Consider the following 10,583-nt stretch of genomic DNA (forward strand, 5'->3'; position numbering starts at 1 on the left):
TTACGTTACTTTTGCACACAGAAGTTCGGTGGCTGTCAAAGGGTACATCCTTAGCATTATATGATAGTGTCATACAATTTTTGGAAAGTAATAATGAGACCAATCTGTGTCAACAGTTAAAAACAGTAAAGAATGATGCCTCTTATTTGGCAGATATTTTCAAGAGGTTTCATGATGTCAATTTGCAGCTTCAAGGAGCTAATAAGACTCTTATAGGTTGCCAAAGTATTGTGTCATTATTTATTGACAAACTTGAACTACTTCGTTATAATCTATTGAAGAGAAAATTTCATCAGTTTCCTGAATTATCATCTATAAAAGATGATGTAACTCCAGAGGATATTGACAGAGTCAGTAGCCACCTCAACGAACTTAAATTGGACATGGAAAAACGATTTGAAGATATTTTGAAATTGAAGGTGTATGACTGGATGAAAAATCCTTTTACCGCAAATATTGAAGAGGCTGATATAACTTGCCAAGAAGAACTGTTAGAAATTAGATATGATGAAGAAAGTAAACATAAATTCGATAGTGGTGGATATGAAAACCTATGGCAAAGTAAAAAAATGCCTGCCTTATATCCAAATATGTGGAAAATGATATTCAGTTTATTGATACCTTTCCCCTGCCTCCTATCTTGTAGAATCAGGCTTTAGTGCTGTTAATCATATTATGACCAAAGAAAGAAACCGGCTGAATATTTCCGAAAGAGGAAACCTTCGTTTGTTCTTTACAAAAATTGTGCCAGATATCCAGTATTTAGTTTCGCAGCATCAGCCTCAGGGATCTCATTACTAATTTAATTAATTAAATGTAATTTCATCAGAGTTCCTGTTTCTATAGTGGGGCAAAAAGGTATTTAGTCAGCCACCAATTGTGCAAGTTCTCCCACTTAAAAAGATGAGAGAGGCCTGTAATTGTCATCATAGGTAGACCTCAACTATGAGAGACAAAATGAGAAAACAAATCCAGACAATCACATTGTCTGATTTGGAAAGAATTTATTTGCAAATTATGGTGGAAAATAAGTATGTGGTCACCTACAAACAAGCAAGATTTCTGGCTCTCACAGACCTGTAACTTCTTCTTTAAGAGGCTCCTCTGTCCTCCACTCATTACCTGTATTAATGGCACCTGTTTGAACTTGTTATCAGTATAAAAGACACCTGTCCACAACCTCAAACAGTCACACTCCAAACTCCACTATGGTGAAGACCAAAGAGCTGTCGAAGGACACCAGAAACAAAATTGTAGACCTGCATCAGGCTGGGAAGACTGAATCTGCAATAGGCAAGCAGCTTGGTGTGAAGAAATCAACTGTGGGAGCAATAATTAGAAAATGGAAGACATACAAGACCACTGATAATCTCCCTCGATCTGGGGCTTCACACAAGATCTCACCCCGTGGGGTCAACATGATCACAAGAACGGTGAGCAAAAATCCCAGAACCACACGGGGGGGGCCTAGTGAATGACCTGCAAGAGAGCTGCGACCAACGTAACAAAGACAACCATCAGTAACACACTACGCCGCCAGGGACTCAGATCCTGCAGTGCCAGATGTGTTCCCCTGCTTAAGCCAGTACATGTCCGGGCCCATCTGAAATTTGCTAGAGAGCATTTGGATGATCCAGAAGAGGATTGGGAGAATGTCATATGGTCAGATGAAACCAAAGTAGAACTGTTTGGTAGAAACACAACTCGTCGTGTTTGGTAAGTAATTATTATTACTATTTTTTATTAATTTTTTTTTAAATTTTACAATAAAAACCTCCTTCCCCAATCCCTCCCAACCCACCCCAAAACCCTCCCCCGTTCTTCCCAGAGCTGAATACAGGCTTAACTAGATCTTAAAAGAAAAAAAGTTTTAAACCCAAATAAACCTTAAGCAAATATAATTACACACAATAAACAAATTGTAAAATACTTTAACTCCATTATATATAAGAAACAAAAAGAGGAAAAACAAAAAAGAAAATAAAAAGAAATAAAAAAAATAAAAAATTAAAGAATAATAACAATTACACTTCTAAATAATATCTTAAACTTATATAAATTATTCAAAAGCTAGATAATATTTTCTTATATCATACTTATATTGTATAAAATTTATCCATCTTTTCCACACCGAAAGATACTTCTCTTGCGATTGATCTTTCAAGAAAGCCGAAATTTTTGCCATTTCCGCTAAGTAGGAAACTTTAAAAAACCATTCTTGCAAAGTAGGCAAAAATTCCTTCTTCCAATATTGCCCTATTAACAACCTAGCCGCAGTAATTAAATTTAACATTAAAATAATCTCTTTATCATCACAATCAGAAACAATACCCAACAAAAACAATTGTGGAGTAAATTTTATCCTTCTTTTAAAAATTCTTTGAATATTCCACCATATCTTAATCCAAAAAGCTTTAATACTTTTACATGACCACCAAATATGATAAGTAGCATCCGAGCAACCACATCTCCAACATTTAGGCTGCAGGTTTGGATACATACGAGACATTTTTTGTGGATCAAGGTGCCATCTATAAAACATTTTATAAAAGTTTTCCCGTAAGTTTTGGGCTTGCGTGAATTTAACATTCCTCACCCAAATAATCTCCCAAGTATCTAATAAAATTGGTTCATCAAAATTTTGTGCCCACTTAACCATACAATCTTTAACTAGCTCTGCTTCTGAGTCCAGTTCCACCAAGACACCATCAATTCTTTTAATATGGGTTTGACTTTGATCTCTAATTTGTTTTAACAAAGTCTCATCCTCTCTAAGCAAGCCCACCTTATAATCTATCTTCCACCTTTCCAATAATTGTCTATACTGAAACCATGAATAAATAATATTTTCTTGTACTAATTCATCCATAGATTTTAATTGCCAATTTTTACCATCCCACTTAAGTAATTGTGTATAAGAAGTAATATCCATCTTAACTCCTCTCCTTATTCCTTCTATTGCATGCCATGGAATAGCCCATAATGGAATTCTTGAATCACTTCTATAGTATTTCTTCCAAACCCAAAGTAAAGAAATTCTTAAGATATGAGATCTAAAGACCCTATCAACCTTTTTATTATAAATTAAATAGGCATGCCATCCAAAAAGTAAATCCCATCCCTCCAACCCTGTACTCAGCTCTGGGAAGTGGGGGAGGGAGAGGGGGGGTTCGGGTGGGTGGGCTTTGGGGTGTATACTGTAATTTTTATAAAACTTTTCAATAAAAAAAAAGAAAAGGTTTTATGTTCTCACAGTCTTTAGCGGAATTGTAGAAATTTCATTTCTCCATCTAATCCAGTTCTTTCTCTTGTCGTCTGCTGTCTCCTGGTTTTGCCACGCCCACCTTCCAGAAGCCCCAAAGGTGATTTTTCAAGAGGCAGCTGGACTTTCACAACAAAGTCCAGTTGCCTCTTGAAAAAGCACCTTTGGGACAACCGTGACCTGGATGACTGAAAACCTCCATGGACATCCATTATCCAGAACTTTTTTCCCTCATTATTGTTATTTAATGGGGAACCCCAAATATTCTCAGAGAGTCTACTTCTAAATAGTTTGGTGTGAGCTCTAACCATCTCCCAATCTTAATTCCAACAGGATCTGAATGGAAAAGTGTAACAGAGGGGCAACTATGTGGGAATTTCTCTGAAGAAACTGAGCAGGAACCCTTTGAAGAGAAAGTCTGGAACCGAATTCAACCCTCACACCAAGAAGGAAGCCAACAAGAAGAATGGATCGATAAACCCCTTCCTTGTTCCGTTGGAGAGTTCCATCAAATCTCACTGCAGCAAAAAAAAAAAAAAAACCAGGAAGGAGAGGAAAGAAATGGATGTCTCAGTGATCCCTGGGAAATATCTGCCGAGATTGAATCCCAGAAAAGTATTTTGGGGAAGAACACCAGAGACAGGGAAATACTTTATAAAGAAGAGAGTTCATATGCATTTCTGGAAAACCAAGAGAAGTTTCTAGTTCCTTTATTCCTCCATCGTATCAGGCTGTCCATGCTGATGGACAACATCAACCCTCCGATTTCAGCAAAAGCTTTCATGGTCCATCCAACCTGCTGACACCGCCGAGAATCCCTAAAGTGGAGAAGTTGTATAAATGCTTGGAATGCGGGAAGTCCTTCAGTCGCAGCGCCCATCTGATGTCCCACCAGATCATCCACACCGGAGAAAAGCCGTATACGTGTTTAGAGTGTGGGAAGAGCTTCGTTCAGAGCGCCCACCTCGCCTCCCATCAAATTATCCACACAGGGGAGAAGCCGTACCAGTGCTCGGAATGCGGGAAAAGTTTCAACAAGAGCATCAACTTCGTGAGGCATCAGAAGATCCACAAAGGAGAGAAGCCGCATCAGTGCGCCGATTGCAACAAGACTTTTTCTGACAAACCGAGTCTCATTCAGCACCAAAGGGTTCACATGGGGGAGAGGCCATACAAATGTTACGAGTGTGGGAAGAGTTTCAGTCATAGGGGCAGCCTCAATGCGCATCAGCGGATGCACACGGGGGAGAAGCCGTACGGCTGCAAGGACTGTGGGAAGAGCTTTCGGGATCAGTCCAGCCTTATTAGACATAAGAGAACCCACACCGGGGAGAAACCCTACACCTGCTCCGAGTGTGGGAAAAGCTTCAGCCAGAGCACAAACCTGACTTTGCATCAAAGGGTGCACACCGACGGGAAGCTTCCAGAAGAGTCTCCCCAAATACTTAACACAGGGATGGCCATGTTAGTCTTTCCACCAAATCCTGCAAATGATTTAGTGGCATTTGAAAGCTAACATTTAGTGGTACTTGGCTCAATAGTACTAACTGTGAGAGGGATTGTCCTGGTGGACAATCATTTAAATATGAGCCAGCAGTGTGCTGCAGCCGCCAACCAAGCCAACACAATTCTAGGCTGCCTTAATAGAGGGATAGAATCAATATCATGTGAAGTGTTAATAAGGGTTTACAATGCCTTGGTAAGACCACACTTGGAATACTGCATCCAGTTTTGGTTGCCACGGTACAAAAAGACGTTGAGATTCTAGAAAGAGTGCAGAGAAGAGCAACAAAGATGATTAGGGGACTGGAGGTTAAAACATATGAAGAACAGTTGCAGGAATTGGGTATGTCTAGTTTAATGAAAATAAGGACTAGGGGTGACATGATAGCAGTGTGTCAACAGCCAGCTCGAGAATCCAAATAAAGCTCCAGCTTCATTCTGTTTCCAAAAATCTTACTGTTTATTAAGTTGATTGATTTTGCTGAAACAAAACTAACTCTGAGGTTCTAACACCAATTCATAGACTTAAACAATAATTTTCCCAGCCAAACCCCCAATGTCTTACGTAGTCCGTATAAACAAGTTGTGTTTGTTATGGGAACTGTCTGCTTCAAATCCACACCTGTTCTGGTGTCCTTGAAAAGGTTTCAGGTTCTCACAGTCTTCAGCGGAATTGTACAAATTTCATTTTCCCATCTAATCCACTGGAAAGTAAGACTCCCTCCCCCCTTACTCTAAAGGCAAGTTGAAATGCAGAGGAACATAGCTGTCAAAGTTTCATCCTTGAGACAGTGTTCCATTATTTGAGGGGCTGCCACAAAGAAGAGGGGGTAAACCTATTTTCCAAAGCACCAGAAGGCAGGACAAGAAGCAATGGATAGAAACTAACAAGCAGAGAAGCAACCTAGAACTAAGGAGAAATTTCCTGAAAGTCAGAACAAATTAATCAATGGAATAGCTTGCTTCCAGAAGTTTAATGGGAGTGCTCCATCACTGGAGGTTTTCAAGAAGAGATTGGACAACCATTTGTCAGGAATGTTATAGGGCCCCTTGTTTCTATAGAGGGTTGGACTAGAAGACCTCCAAGATCTCTTCCGTTATTGTCTTCTGTAAATCCATGTGGCCAGCTTGCACTCCTGCAGGCAATGCTTTCACTGACTTTGCTGGGGCCCTGTCACCACTGTTGTGACTGCTCTTCTCTGCCTGCTGATTTGAAGAATGCCGAGATTGGACTCTCCAGTTCTCTCCCACAGGCCATCTTGCAACAGGTGTGGCAACCAGAGAAGACACAAGAGAATGCCAGAGTAGCTTCCAAAGGTGGGGGGGGCAAGGAAACCATGATCCTCCCCAGGGCACAGCTCAGCCCCCTCCCCGAGGGCCACCATCAGCATTCCCAGCTCTTTTTTTCTTCCCTTCCTTCTTCCCCAATCACCTTTCCACTTTATGAATTTCTATTTGCGTATATAGGTAGTCCCCGACTTACAGCAGTTTGCTTAGTGACCGTTCAAAGTTACAACAGCACTGAAAAAAGTAACTTACGTCTGATTTACACCCCCTGTCATGGTTCCGACAGATGACACTCTTCAAAAGAACTTTGAGGCATTGTTTACCTTAAAGGATCTTTTATTCGAGTAGCATAATACCGGCACTTACATAATCGAAGCCAAAAACTGAATTCCCCCCCCCCGGCACATAGTATCAAAGCACAATTCCCTCCCTCGTCCAATTAACAGTCATAAATCACATTCCCCAATTAGCTTGAAGTGTGGGGTTCTTCTCCAGCTCTCCAGCCCGCCAATTCTTTATCAGCTCTGGCTCAATAACCTTGATTCTCACGCTACGTTTTAGTGTTGTTATGTCTAGCTGGACTCTGGAATCTGAAACAAAAAAAGCATCATTGGTAAAACGTTCTGTCAGACCCAGCGCACCACCCACCCTCCAGGAGCCCCGTTACCGGCTCGCACAATGGCAACATTGGAGAGGCCCCAACAGCTGATCCGGCGGGTCCGCGTTTCGCGCCGCCATTGCAACCGAGATGGGCAACCGGGATTCCTAGAGCGGCAGCTCTGTGTTTCGCACTGCTATTGCAAAAACCGAGATGGGAAACCGGATTCCTAGAGCGGCAGCTGATGAGCCCATGTGACCAGCTAGGATGGCTAGTAATTGATATACTTAGATGACTAGTAACAACAGCACGGACGAAACGTGGTGAACGGAAGGGAGGCTACTTCGTACTTATGTTTATTGGACTTCCAAGTGTCGCTGGGTCTGTCATTAGTGGACGTTGGAGCAGAGGACTGGACGGTAGAGCAGAGTGTTGCCGGCTTTGTTCATTTCACTTCTATGTGTGGGGCGTGGACTGGGGCAGGAGAGCGCAGCATTGTTAATTAGGTTATTGGTGGGGTGTGAGTTATCAACTGGGGTTGGGCTAGGCGAGGGTGGAGTATGGTCATGGGTGGTAATTGGGGGGTGTGCTCTGGGCGTGGTAGGTGGCTGTATTTAAGGCACTGGAAGGAGGTTACTTCCAGTGCTAACTTTATGTCAACACAGTGCATTAAACTTGTTGATTGTTCAACGTTCCTGTTTCTTGGCTTTTGTGAAGCACTACCAGGACGTTCTTACACTTTTATCTTAATTACAGAGATTCTACCTGTTGTGTCCTGAGCCTGCTGAAGCATTCAGCAGGCTCAGCAATGTTGCAAACGGTCCCGGGAAGACCAAAAGCTGCCTGGGACCAGACTGGCTGTCACCAGCCTTGCACGCATGCGCAAGGCGCGAAAACAGCCAGCTTCCTATTGGCTGACACTGTCTGGGTTCAGGACTCTACAAATGGCCTGCGTGCCATTTTGCTGCTGCTGGTTGTAAGAAGAGATCAATAAAGAAGCTTGTTTGTTCACCATGTGTCTTTGCTTAATACCTCAACCTTGCAAACATAAAACTACCCGATACTGATTGTTGCAATTTTCCCATCTACAAATGTCCCATTATTAAGGAAGGGCAAAGAACTGCATTTCAGGGCTCTGGATTGGAAGGGACCTTGGAGGTCTTCTAGTCCAACCTCCTGCTCAGGCAGGAAACCCTATATTGGGGTCCCCAGTCCCTGAACTGTGGCCTACTATTGGGCTGTGGCCTATTCGCAACCGAGCCACATGAGCGGCCAGCCATTGTGTGTGTGCAGCTTGCGCAAGGGGGCTTGCATGCATGGGCATATACAGGTCAACTTACAATCAAGCTGTGTGTGCCAGCCCGCTACTTGTACAAGTCAAGCTGCATGCATGTAGCCCTGTTTCCCCCTCCCCCCAAGCTGCCCTATACCATTTCAGACAAATAATTGTCCAATCGGGAGGCAAATTGTTCCACTGGTTAATTGTTCTAATTGTCAAGAAGTTTCTCCTTAGTTCTACGTTGCTTCTCTCCTTTGTTAGTTTCCATCCGTTGCTTCTTGTCCTGCCCTCAGGCACTTTGGAGAATAGTTTGACTCCCTCTTATTTGTGGCAGCCCCTGAGATATTGGAACACTGCTATGATGGCTATTTTAGACAATTTTAGTTGAACTGATCTGCCTCTGACCATCAGAAGCAAAAATACCAAATTACAACGCAAATGGCAAAATCCACTCGGCATGAAACCTTGTTGAGGCTGTTGTCATCTCAAAATCCGTGTAAAGTCATTTTTCTGTGTCAGGGAACGTGGTGCCCAGAAGCTCACCCAGATTACAGTGTGCCTCTGAAAGCCATAATTAAAGAATACAGATAAATGAACCTCATTTAATCTGTGGGGTGATCATAAAGTAAACTCAACCGATCTTGGATGATGTAACCCTCAAGAGAAAGACTTTTGAAAGAGCTCTGTTTGTTCAGAACTTGTTGGTCCAGTTAAATAGTGAATAAAAAAAATGATCAGTTGACTGATCATACCTGTTGAAATGGTATAAGAGAAGGCATCGTGGTGTACGTGTCACCTATTGTTAAAAGAACTACAGGGCAATATAGAGCTCACGGACCAAGAAGAAAGAAAATTAAGCTTTAAGACAATTTTCTTTGGCCAGATAGGGGAAAAGAAATCCCATCTCTGATCTCAGGACCTTTCCACCATGGAAACGATATTGGGCCAAACCCTGTGGATGTTGGTATTTTACTTTTGCATTTCAATCACGTTGTTATTCCTCGGGTGGATCCTTTACTTTAATATCATCGGCATGCATATCCCGCCAGGAATCAGCCAGGGGAGAAAACTGCGCCTTCTCTATTTGTTTGTAAGAATTCTTTTCGGACTGGTAAGTCTCTGCCTTTGGACTCTAGCTTTGCTTTCAGTTGGTTCGGCTGAATGGCACAGTCCTACACTTGGTGTACCTGAGGATGCACAAGCAAGCTCAGAGAGCACCAAGGACCCCTCCTTTCAACCCTGAGCTCAAAATAGTCTCTTTTGTTAGAACTCGCTCTGGATAGCATCTAAACCAGTGGTTCTCAACGTTTGTGTGACAGCGACCCCCATCACACAAACGTGCCACGCATGCGCAGTGCGCATGCGCGGTGGCACCCCATGCGCTGTGCGGCGGCGCCCCCATGCGCGGTGCGCATGCACGGCGGCGCCCCCTGAGGGGGGGAAATGGCAGATCGCCTTCTTTGGTGACCCCCGTAAAATGGACGATCGACCCCAAATGGGGTCGCGACCCATAGGTTGAGAACCGCTGATCTAAACAGATCCTTTGTGTGTTATTCTTTGGTTTCTTTCTTGTCTTTCCCCTGTGCAGGCCAGGATTCTGGATAAACTTGGCATCTGCCATGAATTTTTCATATGGAGGCTCCTTTGGAATGGAATACATCCCAGGAAACCATCTGACTTGATTGTCAAGGAAATGCTTTTTGACAGAGTGCCGGTGATGGTCTGTTGTCCCAAAAGAGCAAGTCCAGAGAACAGACGAGGACTTGTCTGGATCCATGGAGGAGCAGGCTTGTTTGGAAGCCCCCGTAGGTTTTCCAAATAATTGTTTGATTGATATGAAAGAAGGACGGACAAATGTTTGGCTTAAGGCAGTGATGGCAAACCTATGGCACGTGTGCCAGAGGTGGCACTTAGCGCCCTCTCTGTGGGCACACTTGCCGCCATAGTCAGCTTGCACAGGTCCATTAGGCCCCCGCTGGCACCCAGAGCGGCACCCCCACCCAGCACAAAGGAGGTGAAGCAGCTGGCTAGCAAGCTCAAGGAGAGGTGGTAGAGCACGCCCCCATGCGTCGCTGGCCTGTGTGCGGGGGCTGATGGTATCAGGCAGCAGCCGCCCCTGTCTCGCCTTGCCCTGCAGCAATGGCACCCCTGCCCTACCCCTGCCTCACCCCGCAGGACGAACCTCCTGCCAACGCAACATACCACCCACAGGAGACCCCCTGGAATCTCCCCCAACTTCTGCCAGCCCCCACAGAGTCATCACCACCCACAAGCAACATCAAGATAATGGCCACACCCCACCCAGCCACCATGCCCACTCAATCTGCCATGACCACAGCAACCACACCCACCCAGTGGGCTACGCCTACCCCCAATGCGGCCTTGGCACTTTGTGATGAATACGTCGGTTTTGGATTGTGGTTTGGGCACTCGGTCTCTAAAGGGTTCGCCATCCCTGGCCTAAGGGGTACCCTGATTCTTCTGCAGCCTGCCAAGGACCAAAGGGGAAAAATGCATGTGCTCAGATAAAAACATACAAGTTAGGGGTGGGAGAAATGGGACATTCTCATCTGAACATAAATTCAAACAATTCTTTGTGATATTTCAGGATCCCACGAAAGGCTGTGCCACTTCATTGCCCGGCAAAGTGACAC

General features: G+C 43.9%; 1 protein-coding gene across 1 annotated transcript; it reads left to right on the top strand.

Annotated features, from left to right (window-relative positions):
* The first annotated feature begins 3,325 nt into the window (after window positions 1-3,325).
* LOC120298400 (zinc finger protein 70-like) lies at window positions 3,326-5,001 on the top strand. The gene has a single exon (XM_039322140.1). The coding sequence runs from the start codon at window positions 4,146-4,148 to the stop codon at window positions 4,776-4,778; it is 633 nt and encodes a 210-aa protein (XP_039178074.1). The 5' UTR covers window positions 3,326-4,145; the 3' UTR covers window positions 4,779-5,001.
* The last annotated feature ends 5,582 nt before the right edge of the window (window positions 5,002-10,583 follow it).

Source organism: Crotalus tigris, unplaced genomic scaffold (assembly GCF_016545835.1).
Source record: "Crotalus tigris isolate CLP2741 ecotype Arizona unplaced genomic scaffold, ASM1654583v1 scf7180000023854.80815, whole genome shotgun sequence".
Classification (NCBI taxonomy): domain Eukaryota; kingdom Metazoa; phylum Chordata; class Lepidosauria; order Squamata; family Viperidae; genus Crotalus; species Crotalus tigris.